General features: G+C 46.5%; 1 protein-coding gene across 2 annotated transcripts in view; it reads right to left on the bottom strand.

Annotated features, from left to right (window-relative positions):
- The window catches only part of SLC16A12 (solute carrier family 16 member 12), a 73,609-nt gene that overhangs the window by 18,403 nt on the left and 35,260 nt on the right, over positions 1-19,946 (bottom strand). The window contains exons 1-2 of one of the 2 annotated variants that reach the window (XM_066598792.1): positions 9,176-9,290; positions 927-1,204 (exon numbers count right to left, since the gene is read on the bottom strand). In XM_066598792.1, the coding sequence (XP_066454889.1) occupies positions 927-1,033 (107 nt within the window). In that variant the 5' untranslated portion in view covers positions 1,034-1,204; positions 9,176-9,290. Of the gene's footprint in view, positions 1-926; positions 1,205-9,175; positions 9,291-19,946 lie in introns of those variants that run through there. The other variant, XM_066598791.1, reaches the window with a different exon arrangement.

Below are 19,946 nucleotides of genomic sequence, written 5' to 3'. Positions count from 1 at the left end.
ATAGGCGAATTTCAGCTAAAGGAATAGCAGACATCATGGGGATTTCTCGTGAACGTGTTTGTGTCATCATTATCCATGAACATTTGAACATGAAGAAGCAATCTGCACAGTGGGTCCCCAAATGTTTGACAACAGATCAGAAAAGCATGCGAGTGAAAACTTCCCGGTCCATTTGTCAGCGTTTCCGGACTGATAAGAACTTCCTGGATCGACTGGTCACTATGGATGAGACCTGGATTTATTTGTATGACCCTGAAACCAAGGAGCAGTCAAAAGAGTGGAGGCACAGTGGTTCTCCTCGCCCAAAGAAGTTCAGCCACTAAAGTGATGGCGTCTGTGTTCTGGGATAAGGAGGGCGTGCTGCTAGTGGACTACCTTCAAAATGATTCCACCATCAATGCAAGGTTTTACATTGAACTTTTGGACCAAGTAAAGGCAGCTCTGAAGGCCAAAAGGCACTGCAAGTTGTCCAAAGGAATCTTGTTCCTGCAAGACAACGCCTCCGCTCACACTGCACAAGCGACCACGGCAAAACTGGTGGAGCTAGGCCTCCAGCTGGTTGACCACCCACCTTATTCACCAGATCTAGCTCCCTCCGACTATCATCTGTTTCCACACCTGAAGAAACACCTCGAGGGTACCAAATTTCACACCATTTCTGATGCCATGGCTGCTACAGATGACTGGTTTGAGGCACAACCGAAATCCTTCTTATTGCAAGGCTTACAGAACTTGGAATACCGATGTAAGAAGTGTGTTGGCATCAGTGGGGAGTATGTGGAATAAATCTAAAGTTTCATCTTCCTATCTTGTTTCTTTCGGGTTAAAGCCAAAACTTATCAGCAGCCCCTCGTATATTACACATTATTCCCTATATGCAGACAGTAATGATATATATATAACACATACAATAGTACATTACACACCTTGTAACAGCACGGGTGCAGACTGTAACGAGAAAGCAGCCAACTACAATCATCCACCCCCAGCCGCCATCAGGTGGGGCTGTGTGCAGAATCGTCTTCTTTGTCATGCTTGACAATGGTAGACTCCTCTTCAGTCCAAGCTTCCCGCCTTAAGCAGGTATATAAAGTGGCAGAGCTTTTTTGTCCACATAAGATCACACCCAGAAACAGGGCATTTATGGGCGACATGCGGAATACTCCAGGGATGAAGTCTTTTTATGTGCAAGTTTATTCACCATCTGAAACAGTAACAGAGAATAAAGTTAGAGGAGTCAATTCAGTTATTTGCATCATAAAGACAAAAAATTGTATATGCTATTACAATTTAAAGGGGTTGTGCGGGACTTTTACTATTGACTAGCTATGCTCAGAATAGGTCATCAATAGTTGATCAGTGGGGGTCCGCCACCTGGAACTAATGGTAATCATCAAGCTGTCAGTGGGGACAGTGTAGAAAGAGATAGTTCTGTCAACATTGCAGCTGCCCAGTTTGTTACTATAGGAACAGTTCTCATTCAATTCAAAGGGAGCTTAGCCTGCAGTACCAAACCGGGCCACTGCAATGCAGACAGTGATATCTGCTTCCAGCACTGGCGATCAGCTGATCACTAGTGATCCTCAGTAGCAGACTCCACTTGATGAACTATTGATGACCTATCCATAGGATAGGCCATCAATGGTAAAAGTCACGAAGAACCCCTTTGACAAATTTTGCTGTTTTTAATGCAAACTTTTATTAATAGGTATTAACTTTGCATTTTAAAGGAACACTCTTGGCATAAAATATATATTATGTTATGGGGTGCTGAATGACACGGGATTTCAAAGATCCCCAAACAGATAATCTCTTTGCCATGTACTAAGACTCTGCACATGATTTAATACTGTGCTGACACTTCTGTTTTAGTAAATATTCACATTGTCCATTAATGGTCCATTTAGACAGGATGAATGTTGGGCAAACGACGCCCAACACTCAACCCTGCACATACTTGCTCTTGTGCTGCTGCACGGGAGCTAATATTGCTGGTTCACAGCGGGGCGGCTGGAGGTGATTTCTCACCTCGCTCCCCCCCCCCTCACCCTTCTCCATTGACATAATACAGCGGCCGTTCAGTACTGAACAGCTGCTATTTACACTGAGCGATCAACGCTCAGCTGATCGTCCATCATTTATGCAGCATAAACATACTGAACGGCCACAATGTAAAGTCAATGGAGAGGGGTGGGGGAGAGCGAGGAGTGAAATCTCCTGCAACCTCCCCGCCCCCCCGGCTGGCTGCTCTGTGAGCAAGCCAGCGCTACTAGATACCGTGTGACAGCACGGGAGCGAGGACACACAGGGACGAGTGTCGGGCATTGTTTACCCGACATTCGCCCCGTCTAAATGGACTTTTAGGCTGCCTTCACATCTGCATCAGGGGTTCTGTTTTCCTGCTCCAATTATTCGGAGCAGGAAAGAGGAATCAATCCCCTGGCCGAATGGATTCATCCAATGATGGAACTGAACAGCACCAAATGGACCCCATTGACCATAATGGTGTCTGTCTGGTTTTCGCTCAGCTGTCCGACATTGTACCGGATGAAAAAATGCTGCATGGTATTTTGTGCCAGATCTGCAACGGAACCTCCGAACGAAGGTTCCAGCAAAGATGTGATAGCGGCTTTAGCAACAATTCTAAAGCACATTTTCTATGAAGACTGATTTTGTTCCTTTATTATTCCTCCTGGAAATATATGAATAAATTATCAACTGGATGTTCCCATTCCTCTAGTCAATAGAGAGTGTCTCTACTCACTCTGATACTGTCCAATCAGCATTAAGAGTGTAGGAACACCCAATATTGATAAGGACAATGGTAACACCAGGGGCATAGCTGTAGGTGGTTCAGATGTAGCAGTCACTAACAGGCCCTGGAGTTTTAGGATGTCCAAATACCCATCTATCATATAAGAAAGCACCAGTATTATATATGGCACTTGGATTGTTGAGGAGCCATGTTACAGATTTTGCATTGGGACCCCCTACATTTAGCCTAATCTTTTAAGATTCTAGCAATGTCTCTCCTGCTAGCGTTGCATCAATGGACTTCTTAAGAGACCCAACAATGCAAAAGAAAGTTGTGGGGAGGCCCATGCTGAACTTTTGCATTTGGGCTGCTGAGCCTTTAGCTACGCCTCTGTGTAACACCCATTTATACATTGCCAGGAAGAATAACAGAAGGACTACAACACAAAGTACTAAGATAATGGGTCTCCAGATTTACTGTTTCATTGTATCACTTCTCTTTCAGGAGTTACAAGTAAACAGAAGATGCTATGTGATTACTCAGTCCATTTGGTTTTAATATCCATTCTGAAGATCTACAAATATTCATTGTGATAAATATGTGATAATTGGCGATGTCTGAGTAGAAGAGGGGCTCATGCTTTTCAAACCCCCCAAAAGTTGCCTTATGGAAAATTGAGCAAGAAAGTAAAGTGAAATAATAAGAAATTAACATTCCAGAAGAAACCACTACAAAATCCAAATATCTTAATGAGAACACTTAGCTTCATCAGGAATAAGGCAAAATAGGAAATTCTTGGCTAAAGAACTTAGCAAACACAAAAACATGTAGAGAACAACATCTGCTGACAGCATGCAAGCACCAGGACAGCCAATGGGCAATGCTCATCTGTGTTCTCCGTGAGCGGGGTAAAATGTAACAAGCAACAGGTTATCTGCTATGTCCACTTTATATGATTATGTTGCCTAAGCATCAATCAATTCCATACAATAATAAGAGTAGCATGTGGGGTTGAATGGACAATACCCGTTCATCCCGTCTTCCCTACTCTTCAGTAGACTGTTGTGCTTATAGTCAGGAGTTTATTCTCAGTCTGCAATCTGCTGATATATCTTCTAGATGCAAGGAATCTCCAATTCTTCCCTGCTACATATTCAGATTACTGATATTGCAAAAAAGTATGTTGGTGGAGAAGTTGACAGACAGGTTAGACCAGACATCGAAAACCTGTCAAGCATATTCTACTGATAGGTCATGGATAGATGTCAAGTAGATCCCAGGTTGGGCCGTTTTTAAGTTCAATGCTGTAAACAATTTACTAATTAATAAACTAATGTAGGAGGTGAGGATTCATAGAGAGCAGAGGCATAGCTATAGGGGGTGCAGAGGTAGCAGCTGCTCACCTCTGGTTCCCAAGGGAGGCCAAAGGCCCACTGCTACATAAGAAGACACAAGTAAAAAATAAAAATGTAAATCTTGTTATTTGTATAGCAGTAACTTATTCCGCCGCACTTTCAGGTAATTTATTATTACACCCCACCAAGCTGGGTACTCATTTTACCGACCTCGGAAGGATAGAAGGCTGAGTCAACCTTGAGTCGGCTACCTGAACCACGTAGGGATTGAACTCACAACCTTCAGTATTTAAAATAGCACATGGTCAGTGAAGGACCCTGTTATATTAGGCTCCAAAAGCTTCAAGTTACTGTTCGTCTCTGCTTCAACCACTCCAGCCATTCTTCCTACAGATGGTCCTATTGCTGTCATTGTAACAGGGGGTACAGGTTAGTTATTAGTTCACTGCCCCTTTTATATGCCTTCCTGACCTGGATTATAATACCCCACCTAATATTCACCTCTCCAGTTCCCCCTTCTAAATTCATTCTATTGACCTAGGGGCCTTTCATAATGATGGTGCCATGAACAGGATGAAGGGTAAGGTTGGGATATCGAAAACCGATATATCAAAATATCGATATATCCGCTAATACTTTGGCGATACTTTTCATCGATATTGTTATGTCCGATATATCGGTAACATCAATAGTGTAAGGCGATATAATATCGTGTCTTGTGGTCTGGTGACCAGATGTTCTTTCTTTAGATTCTGCCCTTTCCTTTGTGTTGGTACAGGATGCAAAACCATTCTCAGAAAAAGTGGGGTCTTCGGCCCCTTCTCCACATGCGTTTGTTCATCACGTTAGACGCAGGTTCTGAACGCTTGTGTCTAATGCAATGGCTGTGGGCAATGCTTTCTAAATGAAAGCACTTCCACATGCAGATGGAGAGCTGCACTGAACGCACGAAGGTCGCGTCCAGAAAAGGAGACGCGACATGTCGTGCGTTCAGCATCTAACGTGAAAGCAGTGCCCATAGAAAAGATAGGAGACCCATCTAACATAATTACAATTGTGTTCGGAACACTGCATTCACGTTACCAGGCGCTGCATTGTTTACAAGTTGCCATGGAGACCGTTGGTCCCGTAGCGGCAACTTGAAAAAATGCAGGCCACGCAGCCCCACAAACACACACAAAGAACATGCCAGCAAAATAATATTTCTTGGCTCATTAGATAACGATTATTGGGGCCAATGATATTTTACAATAATCGATAGTTTGTTCTGCGATAGTCGATACTATCGACTATCGATATTTTTGTGTCGATATCCCAACCTTAATGAAGGGTATCCCTCCTATTGTTTCCAAGGAGGAAGAGGAGCTCCCCGTTGGACTCTTCGGTGTTGCTGCAGGAGATGGACATTGTTAATCTATAAGAGGTAAGTCTCAGCTGAGCTACCTTGCGTTATGGAGATGTTCCCAGATGATAGTCAGGAAGATACTTAACTACAATGCCAATGGGACTTGGCTTTGTGGAAATGCAAAAGAGAGGAATTAGAAACTTTGGCCCATTTTCACTTGACCCTTTATACCTTGGAGAAGCACTGACGCCTACACAGCTATGGAAACAGACCTTAAAACTACGTTTACAGTTTTTGTTTTCTGTTCTGATGATGCGTTGATGATAATTTACAGTCAAGGGTGACTGATGTCTGGAGGGTGGGCACGAGGAAGAGTTGTTTCCTGCCAACTAGTACCCCTTGGTAGACCCTCAAATGCCCCTGTCCTGTTTCACTAAATATCCATGAGGGCCCCTTCTAAGCCGACTCCATCGACCCAGGGGCCCTTCATCACTGTTATGAGGATCCATGGCTGTAACATTTTCTGGAGATACTGTGGTCATCACCATTATTACCCCTTTCTGAAATGCGTTGCAATAATACAAGGTTGTAAGGGGTTCGTTTCTGCACCGCGCTGTACTATTACAGCACAGGGATGGCACAGACACAGGAGCTGTGCCCAGGTCATCGGTAGCATCTATCAACTGTGTAGTATACAGCTGATACTATTCTGCATTTGGTGGAATATAAGATTTTTCAATTCCAATTCCAACTGTTTAACAATTTGGTTGCTGGAGTCTACAGTGACTGTGGCACATCAGTGAATTTACAGTCAGGTTTTCTCTGTATCGCCCACTGGTCACCCATGTTGCAAATGTTGGGTTACTGATGGGTTGTGATGGCACTTGGGAACCTAAGAAGGACCCCAAAGGTCACCAGGTGCATAAACCTATAAGGTCCTGCCATAATGAAGCATTGCAATAGATTATTAAAATGATCATAGGATTACATGGTCAGGGATACCAGTCGGACTAAAAAGATTTTAAAAAATTATATAAAGTTTATAGGAAATGACAAGTAAAAAAAAGAAAAGCAAAACAAAACTTTTCTCTTGCAAAATGCTTTACTGCGGGAAAAATGTAACAAAAATAAATAAACATAATTGTTATTGCACGCATCTGTAATGACCCTTACTATAAAATTAGCATAGTATATTATCCCGCACAGTAAATGCTGTAAAAGCAAAAAAGCTGCAATTGCAAGGATTGCATTTTGTGATTTATTTTTTTGTTCCTTTCCCTCTCAAAAAAGAATGAAAGTTAATAAATAAGTCTTATATAGGGCGCCTGCACACAAGCGGAAATCCCGCGGCGGGATTTCCCGCAGGATTTCCGCCACTCAAAGCCTGCATAGGATTGCGTTAACAAACACAATCCTATGCAGACGTCCGCGGTTTGGCCGCACGAAATCTCGCACGGCAAACAAACCGCAGCATGTTCTATTTCTGTGCGGCGCTCGCCGAGCCCCGCACAGAAACGTCACTCACCCGGCCGCCGGCTCCAGTCTGCGCATGCGCTGGCTGCCTGGCAGCCGACACATGAAAGAGCTGGAGCTGCGGGGCGCAGGTGAGTACGCGCTGGTCCCTGTAGGCGCTCGGGTCGGGTCTCGCAGCGAGAATCCTAGCCGCCGGATCCGACCCGCCCGTCTGGAGGCGGCCATACCTGAAAATGGTATCAATAAAAACTACAACCCATCCTGCAAATGATAAGCCTTCATAATGCTATGTCAATAGAAAAAAAACTCCTGGTCCTTGGGATACAGCGAGACCAAAACAAATTATCTAAAAAAAAGTATTTATTTTTCAAAAGTAGTAAAATATAAGAAAACTATATAAACTTTGTATTGCTGTAATGAAAATGACCTGAAGAATAAAAGTTGCGTCTCTGGGGATGCAGTGATGAAAAAGTCCTTGCGGACCAAACTTGGCCATGGTATTAGTGTAGCTTGACGCCACCAGGAAGACCTGGTGGAGTCAAGAGTGACAGGGGGTGACGCCCCCTGTACATGATTGGATGCACAGGAGCCTGCCGTGTAGGTCGTGGAAGGGCAATAACGGTGTCCTAAAAGTGCATAGAGCAGGTCCCCCATGCAGCATGTCTAAGAGGCTTCCTCGCTACGGAACCCTGAGGCCCCAACCCCCCTGACAGTAAAGCGGCTGCTCGTGGCCCAACGCCGCGTTTCCCCCACTGCCCTCCCCGGCGATGTTACTTTGTGCCCGATCCAGGGAGGACACACTGCCACCGTCCAAACACTGCTGCAACACACGCCGGTCCCAAGCGAGAAGCGGCCAGTGCTGCAGTCCCGCACCTTTTACATCACCGCCACTAAAGGGAGGCCACATGACTGGCAGACACTGTGAGACCTGGCGGCCGCAAGTGCTGCAGCTGAGCGGCGGCTGTCCCTGTGGCTTCCCTGCAGTGGACAGATTCTCACATCCGCTGGGAGAGCGGAGTGGTGGTGGGGCTCTTGTGGTTGTGCAACGACGGTGGCAGCAGAGGAGAAGAGGCTTTCTAATCAGGCAGCTTGCGCCTTCTGGGTCCCTAGCGAGGATGCCCCTTGCTACGGCTATAGTATGCGTTGACCATCTTCAATGGACTTCCAGGACCTACAGCCCTGCCAGCTCTCCATCCAATCACGAACAGGTGTCACTGTCACTCTTGACCCCACCAGGACTTCCTGGTGGCGTCAAGATACACTAATACACTAATACCCTTGGCCATGTACTTAAGGAGTGAAAGGTTCACTGTTTTTTGGAATCTCCACTAGAGTTATTGGTGGAATATCACTTTCAGCACTATTTGGGGTTCTGTGGCCATCAGTGTTAATGGAGAAACAATATTTTGATGATATAATTAACGTGGCGCATTAAACTAACAATATAAAAAAAGGGAAAAAAAGTAAGTAGGTTTGGTAGGCACCAACACAACGGCCTCACTGACCAACACTTCTTTCTCAAGATGGCGTTGAGAAACCCATTTTTGGTATCATCAACTTTATACAGGTGACATGCCAATTACAGTACATTGGTTTGCTAATTCTTACCCAACACGCAAGACAGGTGTACAGACTCTGTGGGATGCAACACCACTATGCAGTACAACAATATGTAACTATAACACCTATAGACAGTTCTCAAAGTCATATGTACACATAACATATTCTGTAAGGAGGTGCAAATGTGGGTCATATACAGTTCCTCCCCCCCTTTTACAGACAGACCCTTAAAAAAGTTTGTCCCAAAAAAATATTTTACATTTTCATTACCCTGTTAGTCAAATCCATCGTACAGTGTGAGACATTTGCATAGATATATATTTAGATTAAAAAAAGTTATATCCAGAGAAAACTATCCCGGAGACATCTTATGTATAACTTCCGCTATATACCAAACACACATTAGCTCTATGTCATATTTATCGATATGGACGGTAATGACCGGAGATTTATAGAACTCGAATATCAATAAATTATTCTCTAACATAGTGCAAAAGTTTGACGGTGCTGAACATAAATATGGCCCCTCATAAGTCCAATCACAGGGACATACAATATATGCAATATCCACCTTTACCCAGAAACAGTAACGATTCATAGTAGTTAAGAAGTGAAACAAATGACACAATGATCACCATAGTAACATAGAAACCCCTAAATTAACAGCCTAGTAAAAAATCCACTTACCAAAGAGCAGCATGTTTACCTTGTCCTTGTACTTGTACTTTTTGTGAATCTCTCCCGGACAGTGACATAGTTTTTAGAACTATAGGCAGCTGCTATACAATCTACAAACCCTTGTTTTTCAACTTTGACCCGTTACTATCCAGTGAAGGGAGGGGGGATACCACCACATGTACTTCCTAAAGGTCTAAGGTTCTCAAAAACAGAGATCAGCGACATACGATGCGTTACACAATCTACCCACAGAGACCGCACTTTTACGTGAAGGTATGTTCATTCTGTATGCAATCTGCAGGGGCGCATTGGGATCTTACAGCGACCCTGAAAAGAGATCTAAAAGTGGCCTCCTGTTGTAGGTGGGTCCGAATTACTAGCGGAGGGGGCTAACAGACGTATTACCTGATGCTGGATCTGTCTGGAGATGTCATCTGTTCATTGCACGTTTCTCTGTGCCAGGAAAAGCTGAGCACAGGGCACAATTGCATCAGATTAGCTCTTTATGGCGCCAAAAAGATGCAGAGGGGGATATTTAGATTGTACAAGATGCCAAAGTAAGCGGGAGAACATGGCATATAGCAAGGGATCCGTCTTACATGAACCCTAATTTAGCTGCAGTCCACTGGAGTGCTGATGGTTTGGGTATCTGCCCAGGTATTTGCCTGATCAGACAGGTTCATGACCTGACCGGCCTACCCATATTTTCCCCTGTAGAGCCTATAGCCGATCTGCCTCTGGCAGCATGAAATTGTAGATTGTATTGAGAATCTTTGCTGGTGCTTGTAATAATTTGTATCCAACAAACCTACAGGGGTGTTGACTGTGTTAATGAATGTCTCAAAATGGACTGAGCCTACATTCTATGCCTTATTTTTTTCTGGATGAACCCATGCAATTGATATTAACTAGAGATGAGCGAGCACCAAAATGCTCGGGTGCTCGTTACTCGGGATGAACTTTTCGCGATGCTCGAGGGTTCGTTTCGAGTAACGAACCCCATTGAAGTCAATGGGTGACCCGAGCATTTTTGTATTTCACCGATGCTCGCTAAGGTTTTCATTTGTGAAAATCTGGGCAATTCAAGAAAGTGATGGGAACGACACAGAAACGGATAGGGCAGGCGAGGGGCTACATGTTGGGCTGCATCTCAAGTTCCCAGGTCCCACTATTAAGCCACCAATGCATACCTTAGCTAAGCACCACACTACCTCCAACAAAGCACAATCACTGCCTGCATGACACTCAACTGCCACTTCTCCTGGGTTACATGCTGACCAACCCCCCCCCCCCCCCCATGACCCAGTGTCCACAGCGCACACCAAACTGTCCCTGCCCAGACTTCAGCTGCCCTCATGCCACGCCACCCTCATGTCTATTTATAAGTGCGTCTGCCAGAGGAAAAGCAGGCACACACTGCAGAGGGTTGGCACGGCTAGGCAGCGACCCTCTTTAAAAGGGGCGGGGCGATAGTCCACAATGCTGTACAGAAGCAATGAGAAATCCAATCCTGTGCCACCTCCATCTGGAGCTGCACACGTGGGCATAGCAATGGGGAACCTATGTGCCACACACTATTCATTCTGTCAAGGTGTCTGCATGCCCCAGTCAGACCGCGTTTTTTTATAAATAGTCACAGGCAGGTACAACTCCACAATGGGAATTCCGTGTGCACCCACAGCATGGGTGGCTCCCTGGAACCCACCGGCTGTACATAAATGTATCCCATTGCAGTGCCCTGGACAGCAGAGCTAACCTCAGATTAAATGCAGGTGGGCTTCGGCCCACACTGCATGCCCCAACCTGACCGGGGTTTTTAATTCATAGACACAGGCAGGTACAACTCCCTATTGTGAAGTCCCTGTGGACCGACAGCATGGGTGGGTGCCAGGAAGCCACCGGCGGTACATAAATATATCCCATTGCATTGCCCATCACAGCTGAGGTAATGTCATGTTTAATGCAGGTGGGCTTCGGCCCACATTGCATGCCCCAGTCAGACTGGGTTTCTTTAGAAGCTTACACATGTAGTTACAACTCCGTGTGGACCGACAGCATGGGTGGGTGCCAGGAAGCCACCGGCGGTACATAAATATATCCCATTGCATTGCCCATCACAGCTGAGGTAATGTCATGTTTAATGCAGGTGGGCTTCGGCCCACACTGCATGCCCCAGTCAGACTGGGGTTCTTTAGAAGTGGACAGATGCAGTTACAACTCCCTGTGGACCCACAGCATGGGTGGCTCCCTGGAACCCACCGGCGGTACATAAATATATCCCATTGCAGTGCCCAACACAGCTGATGTAACGTCAGCTGTAATGCAGGTGGGCTAAAAATTCATTTGATTACACTGTAGGCGAGGGCCCCCAAAAATTGGTGTACCAACAGTACTAATGTACCTGAGAAAAATTGCCCTTGCCCAACCAAGAGGGCAGGTGAAACCCATTAATCACTTTGGTTAATGTGGCTTAATTGGTAACTAGGCCTGGAGGCAGCCCAGTTAAAATAAAAATTGGTTGAGGTGAAAGTTTCAAGGCTTTAATGAGCATTGAAACGTATAAAAATTGTTTAGAAAAATTATATGACTGAGCCTTGTGGGCCTAAGAAAAATTGCCCGTTCGGTGTGATTATGTGAGGTTTCAGGAGGAGGAGCAGGAGGAGGAGGAGGAATATAATACACAGATTGATGAAGTAAAAAGGTCCCCATTTTGATGGTGATAGAGAACGATGCTTCCATCCGCGGGTACAGCCTACGTATTGCTTAGGTATCGCTGCTGTCCCCTGGTAAAGAAGAGAAGTCTGGGGAAATCCAGGCTTTGTTCATCTTGATGAGTGTAAGCCTGTCGGCACTGTCGGTTGACAGGTGGGTACGCTTATCCATGATGATTCCCCCAGCCACACTAAACACACTCTCTGACAAGACGCTAGCCACAGGACAAGCAAGCACCTCCAGGGCATACAGCGCGAGTTCAGGCCACGTGTCCAGCTTCGACACCCAGTAGTTGTAGGGGGCAGAGGCGTCACCGAGGACGGTCGTGCGATTAGCTACGTACTCCCTCACCATCCTTTTACAGTGCTCCCGCCAACTCAGCCTTGACTGGGGAGCGGTGACACAGTCTTGCTGGGGAGCCAGAAAGCTGGCAAAGGCCTTGGAAAATGGTCCCCTGCCTGCGCTGTACATGCTGCCTGATCTCTGCGCCTCCCCTGCTACCTGGCCCTCGGAAATGCGCCTTCGGCCACTAGCGCTGTCGGATGGGAAGTTTACCATCAGTTTGTCCACCAGCGCCCTGTGGTATAGCATCATTCTCGAACCCCTTTCCTAAGGTTCTCCTTATACCGTGGGTCGAGCAGTGTGTACACCCAGTAATCCGTAGTGGCCAGAATGCGTGTAACGCGAAGGTCACGAGAAAGGCATCCTAACATGAAGTCAGCCATGTGTGCCAGGGTACCTGTACGCAACACATGGCTGTCCTCACTAGGAAGATCACTTTCAGGATCCTCCTCCTCCTCCTCTGGCCATACACGCTGAAAGGATGACAGGCAAGCAGCATGTGTACCCTCAGCAGTGAGCCAAGCTGTCTCTTCCCCCTCCTCCTCATGCTCCTCCCCCTCCTCCTCCTCCTCTGGCCATACACGCTGAAAGGATGACAGGCAAGCAGCATGTGTACCCTCAGCAGTGGGCCAAGCTGTCTCTTCCCCCTCCTCCTCATGATCCCCCCCCCTCCTCCTCCTCAATGCACTGAGATATAGACATGAGGGTGCTCTGACTATCCAGCGACATACTGTCTTCCCCCGCCTCCGTTTCCGAGTGCAAAGCGTCTGCCTTTATGCTTTGCAGGGAACGTCTCAAGAGGCATAGCAGAGGAATGGTGACGCTAATGATTGCAGCATCACCGCTCAGCATCTTGGTAGACTCCTCAAAGTTTCCAAGGACCTGGCAGATGGCTGCCAACCAGGCCCACTCTTCTGTAAATAATTGAGGAGGCTGACTCCCACTACGCCGCCCATGTTGGAGTTGGTATTCCGCAATAGCTCTACGCTGCTCATAGAGCCTGGCCAACATGTGGAGCGTAGAGTTCCACTGTGTGGGCACGTCGCACAGCAGTCGGTGCACTGGCAGATGAAACCGATGTTGCAGGGTCCGCAGGGTGGCAGCGTCCGTCTTGGAGTTGCGGAAATGTGCGCTGACCCGGCGCACCTTTCCGAGCAGGTATGACAAGTGTGGGTAGCTTTACAGAAAGCGCTGAACCACCAAATTAAAGACATGGGCCAGGCATGGCACGTGCGTGAGGCTGCCGAGCTGCAGAGCCGCCACCAGGTTACGGCCTTTGTCACACACGACCATGCCCAGTTGGAGGCTCAGCGGCGCAAGCCAGCGGTCGGTCTGCTCTGTCAGACCCTGCAGCAGTTCGTGGGCCATCTGCCTCTTCTCTCCTAAGCTGAGTAGTTTCAGCATGGCCTGCTGACGCTTGCCCACTGCTGTGCTTCCATGCCGCGCGACACCGACTGCTGGCGACGTGCTGCTGCTGACACATCTTGATTGCGAGACAGAGGTTGCGTAGGAGGAGGAGGAGGGTGGTTTAGTGGAGGAAGCATACACCGCCGCAGATACCACCACCGAGCTGGGGCACGCAATTCTGGGGGTGGGTAGGACGTGAGCGGTCCCAGACTCTGACTCTGTCCCAGCCTCCACTAAATTCACCCAATGTGCCGTCAGGGAGATATAGTGGCCCTGCCCACCTGTGCTTTTCCACGTGTCTGTTGTTAAGTGGACCTTGGCAGTAACCGCGTTGGTGAGGGCGCGTACAATGTTGCGGGAGACGTGGTAGTGCAGGGCTGGGACGGCACATCGGGAAAAGTAGTGGCGACTGGGAACCGAGTAGCGCAGGGGCCGCCGCCGCCATCATGCTTTTGAAAGCCTCCGTTTCCACAAGCCTATACGGCAGCATCTCCAGGCTGATCAATTTGGCAATGTGCACGTTTAACGCTTGAGCGTGCGGGTGCGTGGCGGCGTACTTGCGCTCGCGCTCAAACAGTGGCACTAGCGACGTCTGGACGCTGCGCTGAGAGACATTGCTGGATGGGGCCGAGGACAGCGGAGGTGAGGGTGTGGGTGCAGGCCAGGAGACGGTAGTACCTGTGTCCTCAGAGGGGGGTTGGATCTCAGTGGCAGGTTGGGGCACAGGGGGAGAGGCAGCGGTGCAAACCGGAGGCGGTGAACGGCCTTCGTCCCACCTTGTGGGGTGCTTGGCCATCATATGTCTGCGCATGCTGGTGGTGGTGCCTCCCCAGCTGATCTTGGCGCGACAAAGGTTGCACACCACTGTTCGTCGGTCGTCAGGCGTCTCTGTGAAAAACTGCCACACCGTAGAGCACCTTGACCTCTGCAGGGTGGCATGGCGCGAGGGGGCGCTTTGGGAAACAGTTGGTGGATTATTCGGTCTGGCCCTGCCTCTACCCCTGGCCACTGCACTGGCTCGGCCTGTGCCCACACCCTGACTTGGGCCTCCGCGTCCTCGCCCGCGTCCACGTCCTCTAGGCCTACCCCTACCCCTCAGCATGGTGTATTACCAGTAGTGCAGAAGGCCCTGGAGTATGTCAAAGAACTGCAGAGTGTTGCACTGTGAACTGCAATACAGCGGTGATTTCACAGCCCAGACAGAGCCAGGAAATAATTTTGCGCAAGCCTGCTGTAACACTTAGCTGGCTGCGTATGAATTTGGAGAACTACTACACCCAGCAGAGACCCAGAACACTGAGGACACTCCCAGGCAGCCCAAATAGATTTTTTTCCCCAAATTGTTTTGCAAAGGCCCACTGCCTTTATTCAATCAATAATCAATATGTCTTCTGTCCCTGCCTAAGCGCTTCTGGCCCTGGAGTATGTCAAAGAACTGCAGAGTGTTGCACTGTGTAAATGCAATACAGCGGTGATTTCACAGCCCAGACAGAGCCAGGAAATAATTTTGCGCAAGCCTGCTGTAACACTTAGCTGGCTGCGTATGAATTTGGAGAACTACTACACCCAGCAGAGACCCAGAACACTGAGGACACTCACAGGCAGCCCAAATAGATTTTTTTTTCCCAAATGTATTTGCAAAGGCCCACTGCCTATATTCAATCAATATGTCTTCTGTCCCTGCCTAAGCGCTTCTGGCCCTGGAGTATTACTGCAGGGCGCAATGCTCTGCACGGCCGATATACCAAAAAAAAAAAAGTGCAACACTGCAAAAAGCAGCCTCCACAGTACTGCACACGGTTAGATGTGGCCCTAAGAGGGACCGTTGGGATTCTTGAAGCCTAAAATACTCCTAACACTCTCCCTATAGCAGCTCCACCAAGATAGCACTTTCCCTCATCTATGTCAGAATAAATCTGTGGCGAGCCGCGGGAGGGGCCGATTTTTATACTCGGGTGACATCTGATCTCGCCAGCCACTCACTGCAGGGGGGTGGTATAGGGCTTGAACGTCGCAGGGGGAAGTTGTAATGCCTTCCCTGTCTTTCTATTGGCCAGAAAAGCGCGCTAACGTCTCAGAGATGAAAGTGAAAGTAACCCGAACATCGCGTGGTACTCGTTACGAGTAACGAGCATCTCGAACACGCTAATACTCGAACGAGTATCAAGCTCGGACGAGTACGTTCGCTCATCTCTAATATTAACCCATTAAGGACCAATTACCGTAAATTTACAGCACTTGGTACTGGGCTTTAATCCTGGCTGCTAGAAAAAGTATGGCGTGGGATTAAAGCTCATGCTCCTGTGATCAAGCAGGAGCAGGTTGGGTCCTCGGCTATCAGACACAGCTGAGGACCCTGAGGAGAAGGCAGAAGCGGCTTTTAATCACTTCTGCCTTCTCCTTTCCAGGGTACATAGCACTCAATGAGCATTATGTAATGCAGAGAGAAAGCAGAAGTGTTAATTCTGCTAATCGACCAGGTGGTCACATGACCACTAAGTGCCCTAGCATGCCCAGATCACCTCAGTCAGTGACTACTGTCACTACAGAGGGATGTTTTCCCTTGTAACTGCGGCTCCAATTGTTTCTCCTAGCTACAGTGCAAAAGTCTTAAATTAAAAAAAAATGTGAATGATCCCCAGTGGTATTGAAATAGTTCTGCAGGAATATTGGCCCATGCAGACAGTAGGTTCTTGCAGTTGCCACAAATAAGATGAAGGTGTTGACATGCTCTGAACACCTAATAGGAAGGGTTCATCAATTCATGCTGCTTGTACCCAATTCTGACCCTCCCATCAGCATGGTGCAGCAGAAATCTTGATTTATCAGACCAGCTGATGTTTTTCCACTGCTTAGTGATCCAAATTTTGTGTGGAGTCTCGCCTTTCTGTTTCTCTAAGGCTAGTTTCACACGGGTAAGTGCAATATCGCTGCGAGAAAATTCCAGCAATAGCGCATTTTTGTGCTCGAGATGTTTGAGCGCTAGCGATGCTTTATCCTGCAAATAATCTCACATCGCAGCCCTGCCGATCAAAAAACGGAACAGAGAAATGGAAAGCCATAATGGAGCCCAAACTCAGATGTGAATGGGGCCTAATAGAAATATAGAAACCACTTGTAGACCAGGAAACAGAATGTTTGAAGATCATAATGTAAAAAGTTGTGATTTTTTTTTACCACATAATTATCAGTCTATATTTGACTCTATAGTTTGATTTTCTCTTACGTATATCCCTTACTATTAAATGCATGTACAGGCAGGAAGTAAATAAGTTTACCTGGAAAACACATAGATATGCTGTAAGTTACTACATCCATATATCTGAATCCATACCTGCCCAGTTTCCTTTTAAGAGCACCTAGCCTGGATACTATATATTATATATAGTATATACAGTACATATATTATATATATTATATACAGTAATGTGCAAAAGTTTGAGACAGGGTTTGAAAAAGGTGCAAAATGCTTTAAAAATAGGAGTATTGATAGTTTTTTCTCAATTCACAACACAAAACGAAGTGGATGAACAAAAGAGAAATCTAAATCAATTCTATATGTGGTGTGATCGCCCTTTACCTTCAAAACAGCATCAGTTCTTCTAGGTACGCTTACACAAAGTCTAGGATTTGGTAGGATTCTAGTTAGGTGTATGATAAACCAGTTACACTAAACAGATGATAATGATCATAATTTTCATATGTAGGTTGAATCATAGTCATTAACTGAAACAGAAACAGCTGTGTAGGAGGCTTAAAACTGGGGGAGAAACAGCCAATCTCTCCTACAAGGGTGAGGTTGTGGAAGACAGTTTCATGTCACAGGTCATACACCATGGCAAAACTGAGCACAGCAACAAAACACAGCAAGGTGTCTTCCATGCAAAGATTTCAAAGCAGACTATAATTTCAAAATGTCCCGTTCAGGTTTTTCTGTAGAAGCATAAAAAATGGTAACATTGAGGACCAGAGACACAGTGGTTGGCCAAGGAAACTTTGTGAAGCAGATGAAAGACACATCTTACTTACTTTCGTTCGAAACTGGAAAATGTCCAGCAGTGCCATCCGGTCAGAACTAGGAGAAACTAGTGGGACCCAGGTACACCAATCTACTGTTCGGAGAACTTTGGCCAGAAGTGGCCTTAATGAAATTGCAGCCAAAAAGCTATATTTGCAATGTAGAAACAAAGCCAAGCGACTAAACAATGCACTTAAACATAGGGGTCAGAAACGCTCTTTTCTCCTTAGGGAGAGCAACAATATACTATAAACTAAGTGAGGAGACTCAAATGGCCACGCACGCTCCTCTGGGTAATATGCAAATAAGGGAGATGGAATAAATCCTCCACAGTGCCACCTATTGAAAGGCAGTATTCCTTCGAGTCAAAGTGGGACTTTTTATACAAGTCTTCTTACAATGACTGGGAATCAAAAGCAAAGCCAGACTCCATGTACATACAGCTGTTTCCGGGTTATTGCCGATCATCAGTGTACAGTAGGAGTCTGGCTTTTGCTAGTGAGAGGCCTGGGACAGGGGTCAGAAACGCTCTTTTCTCCTTAGGGAGAGCAACTATATACTATAAACTAAGTGAGGAGACTCAAAGACTCTAAGGAATGCTGCCTTTCAATAGGTGGCACTGTGGAGGATTTATTCCATCTCCCTTATTTGCTTAAACATAGGAACATGCAGAAAAATGGCAACAAGTGTTGTCGACTGTTGAGTCAAAATATTTCGCTGTAATAGATGACAGTTTGTTCATCGAAGAGCTAGAGAGCGGCACAATAATAAGTGTCTGCAGGCAGCAGTGAAGCATGGTGGAGGGCAGTACAATAATGAGTGTCTGCAGGCAGCAGTGAAGCACGGTGGAGGGCAGTACAATAATGAGTGTCTGCAGGCAGCAATGAAGCATGGTAAAGGGCTGAACAATAATGAGTGTCTGCAGGCAGCAGTGAAGCACGGTGGAGGTCAGTACAATAATGAGTGTCTGTAAGTAGCAGTGAAGCATGGTGGAGAGTGGTACAATATTGAGTGGCTGTATGCAGCAGTAAAGCATGGTGGAGATTCATTACTAGCTTGGGGCTGCATTTCAGCAAATGGAGTTGAGAATTTGTTCAGGATTAATGGCATCCTCAATGCTGGGAAATACAGACAGATATTTATCCATCATGTAATACCATCAGGGTGGAGACTGATTGGCTACAAATATATTCTACAGCAGGAAAATGGCCCCAAACATCCAGCCCATGTCATTAAGAACTATCTTCAGTGTAGGGGCTCAGTCAGACAAGCGTGGTTTTACATGCTGCTACAGCAGCGTGTAAACCACGCTTTTATAGCAACCAATAGGTTGTTATGGAAGCGCTCACATGGGCCCTTTCTAGAAGCGCAGAATCTGTGCTTCTAAAAAAGAACAGACAGCGAGTGCCAACTCTCCTGTCAGCTCCTTTGTGCGCAGTGGTGCAGGGTGCTTTCCATAGGCTCCTATGGGATCTGTGGAAACACGCAGCCCCCACCACGGATGTGTGACTGGGCTGCTCCACAGAGCTAGAAGCAGTCAGGTCATGCGATCTTTTCCTGCATGTTAGGAGCGTGGTTTACACGTTGCTTAGCAGCGTGTACACCGCGCTCGTCTGACCGAGCCCTAAAGAAAAACAAAGAGTTCTGGAAGTGATGCTATGGCCCCACAGACCCCTGATCTTATCATCATCGAGTCTGTCTGGGATTACATGAAGAGACAGAAGGATCTGAGCGAACCCACATCCACAGAAGATCTCTGGTAGTTCTCCAAGATGTTTGGAACAACCTCTCTGCAGAGTTCCTTCCTTCAAAACCTGTCCCCGAGTGTACCTAGAAGAGCTGCTGCTGTTGTGAAGGCAAGGGGTGGTCACACCAAATATTGATTTGATTATATTTCTCTTTAGATTCGCTTTAGATTTTGTTAATTGCCAAAAATAAACTAATAACACCTCTATTTTTGAAAACATTCTTACTTTGCAATATTTTTTCCACACCTGCCTAAAGCGTTTGCCCAGTACAGTATGTGCCCTGTGAAACATTGTATGCATACAGTCCCCTAGACAGTTCTGAGTACATACAGCATTGTATATAATTACTGGCTGAGGGTATAATTAGACTTTACTATTATTAGATGACTTCTGCCAGACTAAATACAGCTGTTATAGATAGCAACAAAAACACTTCATGTTTAGGTGGTTTGGGGTTACCTTTGATGAACTTACTGTAATATAGGGTATATAATTATTAGGACTTTAGCTACATGGTGGTCTATCAGCAAACACAGGCTGCTTTATGACAAGC

This window comes from Eleutherodactylus coqui, chromosome 4, assembly GCF_035609145.1.
Source record: "Eleutherodactylus coqui strain aEleCoq1 chromosome 4, aEleCoq1.hap1, whole genome shotgun sequence".
NCBI classification, from domain to species: domain Eukaryota; kingdom Metazoa; phylum Chordata; class Amphibia; order Anura; family Eleutherodactylidae; genus Eleutherodactylus; species Eleutherodactylus coqui.
Note: the sequence above shows the minus strand (reverse complement) of the source record. Positions and strands in the feature narration are given on the sequence as shown.